Source organism: Patagioenas fasciata, chromosome 8 (assembly GCF_037038585.1).
Source record: "Patagioenas fasciata isolate bPatFas1 chromosome 8, bPatFas1.hap1, whole genome shotgun sequence".
In the NCBI taxonomy this organism is placed as follows: Eukaryota; Metazoa; Chordata; class Aves; order Columbiformes; family Columbidae; genus Patagioenas; species Patagioenas fasciata.
Window position 1 is genome coordinate 21,420,242 of NC_092527.1, and position 14,602 is coordinate 21,434,843.

The following is a 14,602-nucleotide window of genomic DNA, read 5'->3' on the forward strand; positions in this document are numbered from 1 at the left end:
GGAGGCCAGACCACACCACTCAGTTACACTGATGTCATTGCTGGCTCGTGGTGAGCTGCTTGAATATCTCTCTTGCATTCTGTAGACATGTCTTTCCTATTTAAAAGGTACACTCTTCAGAACAAGTACAGTCTCTTGGTGCAAGTACATGTTTGTGTCCTGCCAGGAACGTTATCTGCACTGAAAAGATAATCAGTCAGTGAACATACTTCAACTTGGTGTGCAAGCTAATACAAAGATGATGTCCCAGCGATTATTATATGCAATTGGGACCGGTACTCCTCAGTTCTGTTACTGTGTCTAGCAACTAACGAGTTATTTTAGGCATGTACTATGGCTTTTAGATCCTCAATTTATCTTTCAGCTTTTGATAAAGTGGATCTAATAACCTTTGCTGTAGATGAGTTTTGTGATAAAAACTGATGGTTTTCTAAAGTGCTTTGAGACCCTGAAGAAAGGTATTAGTGTAAGTAGTACATTAATATTTATATCTAATCTAGGAGTTATTTTTAAATGCAATTGAAACCTCATTGGGATTTTCTTTTTTAAGTTTCTCTCGCTGTGGTAAGTATTGGGCATATCACTCAAACTGTAGCCAATGTATTAGTAGAAGAAATTAAAAGGGTCTGCTTCTTTGGGGCTTTTCAGCTCACTTGCAAAATGCTTTTGTCTTTCAGACGAAGATTCTGATTCATACTCTCCTCGTTACTCCTATTCCGAGGACAGTAAGTAATTCATGTTTCTTGGATAATCTGTCAAACAGAAAGGACACCTAAGGTGTCTATTTATTTGCCTCCTATCCAGTTCACCAGTATTCCTATATCTGGCTTGTCCTACAGGTAGAACCCAGCTTTCTGTTCCCCGCTCGAAGAGTGAGATGGACAATATTGATTCAGACAAGGTTGTTAAGAGATCTGCCACTTTGCCACTGCCAAACCGTACTTCACCACGGAAATCAAGCCCCGAAAGGTAACCTGAATTAAAATATATTTGCATCACTACTGGAAGGATCTCTGAAACCTGGGAATGGGAAGGGAACCAGGGAGAAGTTTCTCTGGGGTTGTAATCTGAAGCAATCAAGTTTATTCTAGACAGCAAAGATCAGCCTTGTTGAAATTTGTACACTGTTTGTGGGCCAGTCGTTAAAAAAAAAAAAATAGTCTCTCTTAAACCAGTAGAGAGTGTATGTGAAACTCTGCTAATTGTTCCTGTCCTAAACCAGGTCAGCAGGGTAAGCGGGAGGAAACCTGGTGCAGCAGTTTTGGTTAGATATCTCATTTTTATGTGGTGAATGCTAGGTGAGATGAATCCACATACAACATTGCCCATCGAAGGGAACATATCAAGAGCAAGATCAGATTTAGTTTACCAGTTTAAATGGCCTAATTTCTGGGCTTTTTCAAGGGCATTGGTTATTCTGCATGAGGTATTTGAATACATTACTTTTGAGAGGAGCTGGACATTGTAGGATATCAACCCAGAGTGCTTTGTGACTACTATTGTCTGAACTGTGCCAGCGTGGACCCTGCACGAAATTATAGTGGTTTGGATAGTCAATGGACTGTTTTTAGCTATCTCTAGATATACCAGTCTGAATTAATTCATTCATATCTCAAGAAAGGAGCCACTCTTGGACTCCAGACGGCCCCCAGAGTCCAGAGCAGTAGTAGTGAGGTAATCAGTGATGTGGCTAAATTGAAGAATTTTAGCAAAAGATATTTAATCTGAGTTCTGCTCAAAGTTTGGGCATGTTCGTATTTGTGAGCTTAGTTGAAACCCATCACTAAGCTATTTCCAATCAGGAAAGATAGGGAAACCTGCAAGTTTACTGAAAGTACTTGAAAGAAACCCGCTCTGGTCCAATGATTTCAGCAGCTGCGCTGTATGAAACTCTACCTGCTATAGACAAACAAATACATGCCTGGAGCCCTCTCTGAACTGTTCCTCTTGCAGCAGGCTCCTTTCCTAGATTAAAAAAAGCATCCTGATTAAACCAGTATTACCAGGGAACGGCGCCTGGGAAAAGGAAGTGTTTGTCTCCACGGAAACCACAGTGTTTTGGGTTAATTGATCTTCCTTTCCTCAGGACTGACTGGGAGCCTCCAGACAAGAAGGTGGACACCAGAAAATACCGTGCTGAGCCCAGGAGCATTTATGACTATCAGCCAGGAAAGTCCTCAGTTCTGAACAATGAAAAAATGGTAATGTTTGTTTATGCCTTTATCCTTTGTAAAATATTCCTCAAGTGCTTGTCCAGTTCCATTCTGATAGGATTCTTTATGCTGACATTGCAGTGCTCATGTGATGCATTTCCTGTATATTTTGTTTTGAAGACTGTTTTGCATAACTTCCTAACATTTTTGTTCTCTATAAAGCAAGATCCAGGAGGATTGAGAGGCTTTTTTCCTTTTGGATGTGTTGTTTTCTGTGTTAAGTATGGATCACTAACCCTAGTTTTTAATCCCTGTTTGACACTGTGACCTGTTCAGCAGCTGTTTTGCCAGCTGTACTTTTTCTGGGGCACAGCATTAGTTGATGCAGGAGGTTGAAGGCATTATACAACAAAGCAGGCTGGTTCAGTTTCTGTGTTCCTCTGATGCTTTAAACCCTGAACAACTAATTTTTAGAGCGTCTGTAATGTGCCTGGGGGGAGGCCTCTGAGGTGCACTAGGACATGGCCATCTCCCCGAGCTGCTGGCTTACCCAGCTGGATCTCAGCTCTCCTGTGGCTGGGGCGGCAGAACTGAATGCAAGCTGGCTGCCCAACTACACCGGTGTGTATCCTAGATTATTAAGTGAGGTGTTACCAATTTCAGTTTGAATTAGTAAGTAATGCTGTGAATTGTGACAGCTAGGGGACATACAAAAGTATCATTCTACAGGCTTGGCTGAGAACACTTGGCAAGGGACAGGACAGACAGGTGGTGTGAACCTCATCAGCCAGTCCTGCATAAATCACCACAGCTCACTAAAGGTATCCTTCAATAGTACAAGTGTGATACTGTAAGTGCTAGAAAATATTGAATTAGGTTACTAGTGAATAGCCAGTTCGGTACATAAAGATCTAATTGTTCTATATAGGCATTAATTTGAAGGATTCGGTTAGAAACACTAATCGTATGTGAGATTCCAAATGTAAACTGGACTTTGTACCTTAACAGCTCAGGCATTGATCCATACATGAAACAGGTAAAGGAATGCTCCTGAAAAAGCTGCCAAGGATTTTACACAAGAGTGAACAGCAATTTAGATCAATAGAAATATAAGAATTGAGTCTGATCTGGGACCTGATGTTCCTCCTTAGTACAGGGGTGTCAAACTTATTTTCATCGGAGGCCACATCAGCCTCACAGTTACCTTCAAAGGGCCAAATGCACTTTTAGGACTGTGTAAATCCTACTCCTGCATCCTACAGTCCTAAAATTACATTCAGCCTTTTGAAGGCAACCGCAAGGCTGATGTGGCCCCCGGTGAAAATGAGTTTGACACTCCTGACATAGTATTTTGGTGGGTTTTCTGTTTTCCTTCCAAGTACAATTAAGGTCCATCAGTTTTTGAAGATCCTGCAACCAACCTGTTTTCACACCCGTGTCTATTCATTGACTTCAACAAAGTTGCTCCTGATAGGGGCATGATCCTTGTGCCTGTCGAATTGGGCAATGGATGACTCTCTTGATCCTACTGGGCGTTGGCTCAGCCTACTAAAGAAGTGCCAGTGAGGAGTGGTTGGAACATGGTATAGCAACTCCATTCCTGCAGTCCATCCTGGAGGAAGATTTCTGCTGACTTAAGGGGCAATTTTGTCTCATGGTAAACAGCCAAGATTAAACCTTGTGTCTGCTTCATCTGGGTACTTAACCCTTTGTGAAAGGTCTGTCATCACCAGTGGCACTGTTTACATGTTCAGACTTCATCAGGTACTTAAGTGAGTTGAATCAGGGTCTAAAGCCACAAGCAGGACCATCATCAGTGTGAGGAAAATTGTACGGAGTTCATCAAAGACAAGAAGAATGTGATAGCTGTGTTACTTTCAATATAATTTTTTGATCTTCAAGCCATAGATTACAGAAGAAAGAAGATCTTGAAACAACAGCTTCATTGTCTCCATCAGTCTCATTAAACACAACAGTAATACAGTGGTTAGCGACTAGATCTTTCAAGGAAGCTGGAGGAGATTTGTCCATGTCTCTTGGTAATCCCACCCAGAACTAAGACGATCAGAATCCCAATCCAAAACCATTTCAGAGCCATGAAGAGCCTCTCGTTGACATCAGGGGGCTATTTTTTCTGATGTAAAGGCAGTTATGTAACAAGATGAATACTTTTAGTTGGAGTACAGTAAAGTGAAAGATGGAGACATTACTTTTATTGTGCTTTTAAGAAATAGTCATATCTTCCTCCAGGCCATTGTAGATCAAACGTGATGTAGCCATTTATCTTTCAGATGGAAGCATTGCTCCTCTTTCAGCATCAATCCTGCGCTCTTGTCCTAGAGCTTGCTTGTGAAACCTCATCGCTGTGGCAGTCTGGGGCATCCAGCAAAGCCACACACTGTTGGAAACTGTCTCAGTAACCCTGTCTCAGGATGAATTGCATCAGGACAACTGGTGTTGGCCATCTGTGCATGGCTCACTGCTGCTTGTGATGGTGCTCTTGAGGTCACACTAGCATATCAGACATAATGCATTTACACTTTTGATGCACTGAGATCCGTTATGTCTAAGGCTAGGTAGACTGAAATGCAAGAGTTAATTAGATGTCATTTGAGGAGTGGCATCTCATAAACCTCAGCAATGGACTTTATTCTCTTATCTCACCTGTAGTGGTGTTAAACAGTACAACTGTTTCAACTGTTGTTGTTTCATTAAGACAGATGCTAAAAACAAAAGGAACGTTTATTTTCAACTGTACTGTCTTCTGTCCTGTCTGATTTCCCTTCATTGTAGTTTTGTCTGATTCTCCAATGTTTATTTGTGAAGAAACAAGTAATATTATCTCTCTATCCATCCCTTCAGAGGTCTTCAAGGAATGCGCTCTCCCAAGTTGTCCCTTTTGATCTAGAAAATCACCTTTCACTCTGTTTGCAGTGTGTAGAACAGGGTTTCTCACATATTCATGTACTGTTAAAGATGCAGTATTTGATTCAGGTCTCACTGGATCTCACTTTTTCAACCAAATGAGGATTAAAAAAAAAAAAATTTAAAGTCCATGCAGCTTTGGACTCGTTGGAAGTGTCTGACAACAGGACTGAGGGACTGGTTGACTCCCAGCTCTTCCATTGAGTTTCTGCCTGACTCTGGGCAAGCTGCATGATCTCTCTCTGTGATCCTCCTGATCTGTAAAATGCAATGCATTCATATTCATGTTGCGCACAATGATGCCATTAGGCTTAACTGATATGTTTGCCAAGCAGTTCATGGCCTTTTTGAGAAAGATGCTATAGAAATTCCAAATTATAAGGCCAAAAATCTACATTTTAGAATGGAAACCATGCGATCTGCATCTCTAACGGTCCCTTTCCGTGTATTCTTTGCATAATGTTATCCTTCTCTTTCTTCCATTCCCCTACCACCAATTCCTTTAGACTCGGGATATAAGCCCAGAAGAGATAGATTTAAAGAATGAGCCTTGGTATAAATTCTTTTCGGAATTGGAGTTTGGGAAACCGGTAAGTGATAGTTGCAATGACCCATGAAGTCAACCTTCCCTTTTTTTTTTTTTTTTCTTTTTTTTTCTTTTTTAGTGATTGTCACAGCTCTTTGCTAGGTCCTAAACTTGGAACAACTGCCTTACTCATTTAAAAATGTGATTATTCATAACATGATCCTGGTACTGATGTAAAGCGGCTGTTCTGTGACCACTTGAAGTATTTTGAAGCCATTTACAAACATTCCACACCTTCCAGCCATATGTATCAACAAGGCAATATTTTTTCACACACCATAGTTCAAAATGCATTTTTGTTGTTAATGTTTGGAGTAATGCCCTGCTGTCATTATTGAAAGTTCTTATTCAGAGCCCTTATTCTCCCTCTGCCTGACAAGATCTAAAATGGCTGATAGGAAACTTTAAGTCAAGGAGAATCATTCATTTATTCCTGGCTTTGGCTTATAAACTGTAGTTCAGTAATTTCCAGCTGGCCAGAAAAAGATCATGACCCTGTTTCCTGCTCATTTCCATATGCGTGTAGCTGCCCATTGCCTGAATGGCCTGCATCAGCCTGTGTTAAATAGCTCTTGCCATTCCCTGAAACCAAAGGAGTCTGTTCCAATGGAGCTGTGTTGCCATGTGTGCAGAAGAAAACAAAAAAAAAAGCCTCGATTTCCCACTTGGGAAAAAGATGAAGCAAAGCTTGATTATTCAGTAGGACAAAGGACATTTTGATGGAGGGAACACATCAGTGGTCATGGCTACTGGAAAAAAATGTGACTTTAAAGCATTTTGTGGCCTGGTTCTTACTGACTAAACCCTATTAACTTCATTATTAAATACTGTTTAATAAGTTATTCATACTGTACCAGAAAGTCAGTAACAACCTGTCACATCTCTTCAAGTATAATGGTTGTTTCTACTTGAGGTCAGTTGTCAAATGCCCATGCTCACCATTTTTGAGCGGTGCTGAGATTTCCCTGCATGTACAAAAAAACACGCAAATACATTTTAAGATTCACTATCGGTTTCAAAGGCAATTGCATATGGACATCAGAGGGCAGGTTTTCTTTAAATCTAGTCTTTGTTCTCTCTTCTCACAGAAGTGGCAAAATTCAGCATAGAATGTAGCTGCTTGAGGTTGGGTGCCTAGTCTGACCTCATAATAAAAACAGTGTAATTTTTGCTGAAAAACAGACACATACAGTGGCTGAGTAGTCTGTTCTGTCATAGAAAATATATGTATTTTATAGCTGTGGGCTTTCTATCCTAAGCTAAAGAAGGAACTTCAACAGCATTGGAGATGAAACTCTGTAACATTTAGGCAGTAGAAATCAGGTAAATCCCACCTCACTGAGGCTTTCAAGTGATGTCAGCCTAAGGATTTAACCCCTCACAAGTTGTCATGGTTTAAGATTTCCACAAAGTGAGAAGAAACCTGCTTTTCTTTGCTGCTGTGTAATTAGTAGCCATACGCTCTTGCAGTGAATGAAGGTATGTCATCTCTAAGATGCTTTGAGTTAGTGTAAGTTAACGGAAAATGTGTCAGAGAAAGGAGAACATTTATGCCCTCAGGCCTTTCTAGAAGTGAGGGCGTATCTGTTCCTCTGAAGCGAGTGTTTCTGCAGTTGGTCATGCAGCCTTGGCTTTACTTCAGAAGAGGGCATCTCAGGCTGCACCAGCAATCCAGCTCTCATTCAGCAGAGCATCTGTCCTGGTTCCTCACCTTGCCTGGGGAACTGTTGTTGAGGGCTGCTTTCTTACAGCTTATCTTGAAATGATATCCCATGTAACTTGCTCTAGCTCCAAAACTGTGCAACTGTGCTCCCTGATCAACAACGCCAACCCATGACCGTGGTACTATGTACAGAGTGCTTTGGCATTACATCAGGCACTTGAACTGAGGATGTCATCTCAGACTTTTGTAGCTACCTGCTCTGGAACCTGACAAATTCAGCAAAGCTTCATCACCAGAGCCAAAAGAACATGGTTTGTGTAGCTTTGTTTACTCAGCTCACATGAGGACCAGATTTTTGTGACGAGCCTAGTGGCTAAGCCCCATGCCTAATCAGAGGATTTTAATTGACATTTACCAGTGCCTGGCATTTTTCAAAGATTCTCTGATCATCTCAGCTTCTTTTTCCAATGCTAGAGATAATGTGTACTTCTACAGGGTGACTTCCCCTGGCTTTCTGACTTTACTTGCAGCTATATGACGTGGGCAGGAAAATCTTTCGTAGAAGGAAGCAGAGGTTTCTTGTGAATATGTGGGTGTTGCTCTCCAGAGACACCAAAATGACCAGAGCAGGGCTTTCCCCATTGAGGAAAGGCCGCGCACTTCCTTCAGTGACTCAGACAGTCTAATTGCAGCAGTCAGTGTGGAGACGTAGGATGATGCTGAGCTTACCAGCCAACAGGGGTTATTTCACAAAATAAGAACAAGGACTCTGAGCATATCTGGTGAAATGAGGATATTAGCATGACATTGTTTGGATAGGAGTGTCAGAACAACAGTCTTTCACTTGGAATAATTCTCCCTGATATTTACATGTGCATTCAAACAGAAAAATCCTATTTTGAAATTGGCACCTTCGCCTATAGGATGAATTTTAAATAACTAGTTCCCAAACTTCCATGTGTCCCACTCTCTCCACCAAAAGCCCCACAAACAAACTCCTAAACCAGTGAAATAAAAAATAACAACTCTGCATTCTCATTGCCCCACAATGCCACCACTGGAAATTCAGCCATTTGTTCACATGGTATGTATTCAGAGTCTGGTGGGGATGGGAAAAATTCTCCCTTTTCTTTATCAAAGGCACTTTTTTTACCTTTTCCTTTTAAAAAGAAGAATGAGCAAAACAAATGCTTTTTATGACTGTGTTTTTCCCCTGTTTTGTTTTGGTTGTGTGTTAAGAATGCTTTAACCATCAGCTGTGGGCTCCCTCTAAAGAGCCCAAAATCCCTTAGAGCACCTTGCAGAAATAAAAATTTCCTCAAACACTACTGAAAAGAGCCCCTCCCAGACTGCATGTATGCTCTCTTTTGCCTACCATGATCTCTTGATATTTGTGCTATAGCAGATTTATCCCTCTTTCTATCTCTCTTTCTCTGTTGTGATTGTTTTTTCAATTTATTTTCAGTGTTGATGCAAATCCCCTATTGTACTCCCCCTCTGTTCTAATTCAGTTTCCATATTCTCTGTGATGTCTTTCCTTATCTTCATTTCCTCATTTCCTTCCTCTGCTTTCCATCAGCCTCCAAAAAAGATTTGGGATTATACTCCTGGAGATTGCTCTATCCTTACTAGAGAGGATAGAAAGGTAATTGTCTCACATACGTTGTACTACAGCATCTAGCGCGTATGTATGTGTGTATGTGATTTTCTTTTTCCTTATTTTGTAGCACTGCTTGGGTTTTGTGTGCTTATGAGTGATTTTTTTTTTTAATTGGGCTTGAGCTCATCAGCCTAACAATTAAGTAGCTAGTAAATTGATTTAATAAACAATTCTTAAAGCATAATCAGCTGTAATTTAGAGTGGTTTTGCTATCTTGACTTGCAATGATAATTACACTAACAGCATATTGCGTATTGTTACAGTATCTTTTTTTTTTTTTTACAGGTGGGTTTTATAACTTGGTTTGTAAAATAGATTCTAGCAGGACTGTGCATCTCTTAATTTTGAATGTTAAATGCCTAAACTATTTCCTCTGTAATGATTCAAACATGATTAATTACTTGTGAATTTCTGTGTATTGTCCATACCATCTTTGTCTTTTTTCAATTACAAAGGCTCACTTTTTTTTTTAATTAACATTCCTTTGGTTTCCTCTAACCCTAAGCATTATTTTCCCATTCTTCTTCTCCTTCTTTAACCAGACTGATCTAGAAAAAGACCTTTACCTCTACCAGACTGAGTTAGAGGCAGATTTAGAAAAAATGGAGAAGCTTTATAAAGCACCACATAAAAAGCCACAGAAGGTATTTCCTATTCTTTTCATGCTGCCAATCCCTGTTTCCAAACTCTCCGCTCTAATCTATTCACTGCTGGATGATTATTAAATGAGGTTGGGATAAATAATGGTTCTGACCGTTCTGACTGCATGGCTTGCTGTGTCGCTGTCAGAAATAATAGAAGGTGATGCTGAGAATCCGGCTTGAAATCCATTTCAGATACAGTGATTTCCTCTCTCCCCCATTCCCTTTCAGCTGCTCCCCACCCCCGTCCCCCCTTTCGGGTTTTGAATTCAGTGTCTGCAAAAAAACCCTCTCTATTTTTCACATGAATAGGCAGCAGCAATCAGCTTAAAATTCTTGGTTGGCGTCACGTCATCATCTCGTGCCTTTCAAGCGTGTTGCCATCTACCCTCCCTTCATACAAGCCCTGCTCTCTGCTAGGAGCTCACGCCTCCCCAAGATTTGGATATTCCCAAGAGATTTTGCACAATTTTCCTTACGCTGCACCTTGCCATGGCCTTCTAGGAAGGTCAGCTGCTGCTGCTGTTTCGAGGGTCTGCAGGACTCAAACCGTGAAATGATAGATTAAATTGGTAACACATCATTTTTTTTCTATTTTTTTCTGTTGTGGATGATTTTTTTGAGGCTGCGGCATTTCACCAGGACTTGAAAAAGCTGCTTTTTCAAACCCAAGATTTGCTTTTTCTTACTACAAAGGAATCCTCATATAGATGAGGATGCACCAAACAGACCATTTTTATTTTTTAAATAATGTGCTTAGGAAGTGTTAGATGGATTTAAAGCAAGCGGATAAGAACTGGCTTTTGCTATTGAACCTGTGCAACTAGCATCGCTTCTCTTAAATAAGGAAACTGAACTGAAACATTGCTTTTCTTGTTATTGCTTTGATTTCTTTTTTTCGCTGAGGAATGTATTGTGCGGTAGAAATGTAATATACCTTTAAAGCAAATGCTGGCAGTGACTGATTAAGGGAAAAGCTTGGGGAAATTATTATAAGCATGTGTCTTCTGGTCATGGCCCAGCTGGTTATCTCTTCTTGCTTTTGGCTTTATTCACAATGACTCATTTGCAGACAAAAGAATAGGCACTGGGAAAAGGCATCGCTGTGCTAAAAAACCTGTCACTGCCCTGAAGGAACTCGGGAAAATTGTCGCTTTTCTGCAAAGACATTGACAGCTTCAATTGCGTTTAGACTTAAACCTCAATGTCTCCTAAAGGCTAATATTCAAGCAATAGATGGAAAATTACTTAAGCAAGCCTTTTTATTTCTCATGACGTGTAAGTGTGTATCAATGACTCCTTTGTTTGGACTTTTGCAGAATACAGCAGGTGGTACGCCTCTGGAAACTTCTACAGACCGTTCTTCCTAGTAAGTTTTCCAATTCCTTTTTGTGTTTCTTTTGCAATTTGAGAGCATGTAGGACAGGATTTAGGGCATTGGAAGTGGGTTGGCTTTATTTTTTGGTGATGGATATAGACAAATGCATGTACCATGAGAATGATGCACGTGCTTTAGATGAGTCCAGGTACAATATCTAGGTTTTGATCTTGAATTAATTTTGAAGTGATTACGTGAGTGATTGCATTGTCCAGATAAAAATTGCTGATTTGGTTGGGTAGTGACTTTAAATTAAAAAAAAAAAAAAAAAGAAAAACAAAAGCACAGACCTCTAACTTCACCTTGATGAAGTTCACAAATTGACTGTAATTTCATGCAAGTAACTTTATTGTGTGGAATAAACATAGTTTGTTTCTGGTACACATGTATCATAGATTGGCTTCTGTCAGATATTCTGTTATGCGCACGAGATCAAGCGGATGCTGCTGATGGAGGGCAATGATTTTCCAGCTGCCAGGAAGGGGACAGTGGTAGCAGCAATGATATTTCTCAAAGATCTAACGTGGCACTGCTTTTCTGGAGGAATACGTAATAAAAGCATACTGTCTAAATGAGTTGTACATGGAGCTGCTTTGTGTTAAAAGACGAACACACAAAAAGTATCTAAAGCAAGATACTGAGCTCTGTCGAGTTACTCAAGCCATAGAGCCAGCTCCTACTGTGAACTACTGCTCCTTGTAATTGGACTGAGTGCTTAACATTGTCGGTAGGCACAGCGATCCCCTTTGTGTGGATGGTTTGTTAGGAAAGGCATGTTCTTCTCCAGATGCCCATTAGTATCACATGTGTTCACCTCCCCTCCGGTGCTGCCTTGGAGGTCTCCTGTCATTCTTTCTACTCAGTTCCCTTCTGTCTGTGATCATTCTGCTGGGAAGCTTGCACACTGACCGATTTTGTCCGCTGTTCCTATGCGTGTTTAGTTTTGTTTTGGTAGGGAGTGAGCAGTAAAATAAGTGGAAATCTCGGAGATTAACATAAAAGAATAGCTTATATTTACCAAAGAGTGGTAAGGTTTCTGCCCATGGCTCTGCTGTCTGTGCCCTTTTTGACACTGCCCAAAGCATGCAGGAGTGCCAGCGTCTGAGCCGGTGGAGGGGAAGCTACCTGGGTAGGCTGGGAATGGAACAGAGCAGTGAGGCCCTGTGGAGTCACACATTCTCCCCTGCCTTTAGAGAACAGGGAGAAAAGATACCTGGAGTTTATTTTCTTTTTTTGTAGTGTTGCTCTTTCCTCTTTTCACCTGATTCTGATCTTGCACACTGCTTTGGCCCTAATACAGTACTGCCTGCTGGCCCTAAGAAGGGAACAGTTGGTAAAGAGACTGCCCAATTCCTCCTCCTCTGCCCCAGGTGTATTCCCAAAGAAGGATCATCTTAATCCTTTGGTTTTTAACAGCTAGGCTAGAATGCTTTTACCTCCCAGGTGAGGAACATCAGGGCAGTCATTATTCCTTGCAGCAACTGTCAGGGCTTCCTCAGGAGCCTGACAGAGAGACACACTGGGATAAGCCCCATACGAGACAGTAGCTCTGTAGCTACGGGTCTGTTTGAGCATTGCTTACATTGAAGATATGACAGTATTCCCTTTTTCTTTCGTGGTGCTTTTCACAAGCTGTTACTCCAGAAAATAACTGGAGACTGCAAATGACCTGGTTTTCCTCACCTGGAAATGAAAATCTTCTTTGTGATCCAGGCATTGTGTAATGCCACCTCCATAGCCAGTCCTCTGATGTATTTGAAAGCTTTCTCTTTAGTGCATAAGTACAGCATATAAGTCCAAAATAAACAGATGCATGTACAAATTTATCCACAACAAGGAGGTGTAACCACAAGTATTTACACATTCATATAAATTTGAATCACTCGTGGACATCAGGATGTAAACCAGCTTTAAAAATCTTTCTATGAATTGGCAAATGCCCTATTTTTTTTAGTTTTTCAAACTTTACGGCCGTCATACTTTGGCCCAAGAATAGCTTTTCTCTCATGCTGAAGAGCCTGGTTAAGCACAAGAGCTGGTATCAGATGAGCTCAGCTTTTAGGAGAACATTGTCTGCTTGATTGCTCAGTAGGTCTTTTGTACCTGGGAAGGCCATTTGTATCATGGCATTGTCAGTTATTTTTTTAGAGAGAAGAGGGTGACATCTAGAAGTCAGATATGGGGGCATACTTGTGCTTAGATTCATGACTGAGGAAGGAGATTTGTAATAAATGTTCAGTCTTTAAAAGTCTAAGAAACTAAAATTATACTCATTTTAACAGCATTTTGTTTATATATCTGCATGGTAGACGTAGAGTCCAGGGTTTTCCATTCTCTGTAATGGAAGCCTGAGGCGAAGCTGAGCAGAAAAACTGTGCACATCTGGGAATTGCATTGGCATTTAAAACAGTAGTGTCTGTAGCCCTGTACTGTAGTTTCTCTGCATAGTCCCTCAGTGATGGGCTTGAGAAATTGCTCTGGGAGTCCTGAACTATAGTGTTAACTGGGAGGCTGAATGGGTTGAGATGAACTCCTGAACAGCTGTGCTGCGTAAGCAGGGGACGGGCATGGCTAGTATTTAAGGAGAGAGGACTGGGAGCTGAAAGTTATTTGTGCTGCTTCCAGCTAGCCAATTAATTTCTTTGGGTCTGCAAAGAAATCAAGCATCTGCTCTCTGACTCGGTTGTCTCATCTGTAAAATAAAGGAGGAGTGCTTTCCTGCTGCCTCTTTTCTGGAGGACTGAGCAGGGAGAGTTCCCTTGGGTGGAGAATGCTGTGGTAGTGCCCAACGTAGAACATTATCACAATGTATTCATAACCTGCTCATTTAGCACCAGTTCTTCACACACAATCTGTTCTGGGTTTACAAGTGGTGTTTTCTCTTACTTTGCATTAAGCTCTCAGCAAACAGGAATGACCCAGCGATGTCCCTCCCCCTTTTTTGTGTTTTCCAGCTCCACATATTCACCCAGCTACCATGCAGTGAAGAGAGAGTCAGAAACAGCACTGGGGGACCCTGCTGCCTTGGAGAATGAAAGGCAGATTTACAAGAGTGTGCTGGAAGGTGGAGATATCCCATTCCAGGGGTTGAGTGGTCTCAAACGACCTTCTAGCTCTGCTTCCACAAAAGGTGGGTGGTCAGGGCACTAACTACTTCTCCTTTCTGCACAGGGTGTCCGAAGCCACGTGATATGGGGCAAACTGCTGTAGGGTTTAGAGTCCTGTTCAAGACAGCTGAGGTTTCCTCTGTCCCTCCTCTTTGCTATCCATGGTTTTCCCTCCTTTTTTCTCTCAGCCCACATTGGCCAATGTTTTTCATGACCCCTTTATGTGATGTAGGTTCCTCTTCCCAACAGAGACCAGCTCCCTCCATCCAGCTCCTCAGCCACACCACACACCCTCATGTTCTTCCTCGAGGCTGCTTAGGGGCTGGCCTTGCTACCCATCTGCTCCCACCACCATGCCGTGCTAGAGCCCTTCCTTGCTTTTTCTGCTCTCCCTGCTGCGATATCTCAGCAGGCCACACCATGTCTGCTGACCTGGCTACCCTGGTGTAGCTGGTGCCATGTGCTCCATAGCATCCTGCCTGCAAGGGG

The 14,602-nt window shown here is 41.6% G+C and overlaps 1 protein-coding gene across 50 annotated transcripts in view; it reads left to right on the top strand.

Annotated features, from left to right (window-relative positions):
• The window catches only part of SORBS1 (sorbin and SH3 domain containing 1), a 171,193-nt gene that overhangs the window by 131,625 nt on the left and 24,966 nt on the right, over nt 1-14,602 (top strand). For 42 of the 50 annotated variants that reach the window (XM_071811855.1, XM_071811857.1, XM_071811858.1 and 39 more), the window contains 8 exons: nt 678-725; nt 840-969; nt 2,087-2,201; nt 5,585-5,668; nt 8,907-8,972; nt 9,530-9,631; nt 10,948-10,997; nt 13,961-14,136. In XM_071811855.1, coding sequence (XP_071667956.1) covers nt 678-725; nt 840-969; nt 2,087-2,201; nt 5,585-5,668; nt 8,907-8,972; nt 9,530-9,631; nt 10,948-10,997; nt 13,961-14,136 — 771 coding nt within the window. The remainder of the gene's footprint in view (nt 1-677; nt 726-839; nt 970-2,086; nt 2,202-5,584; nt 5,669-8,906; nt 8,973-9,529; nt 9,632-10,947; nt 10,998-13,960; nt 14,137-14,602) is intronic. The other 8 variants (XM_071811870.1, XM_071811872.1, XM_065842984.2 and 5 more) reach the window with 5 other exon arrangements.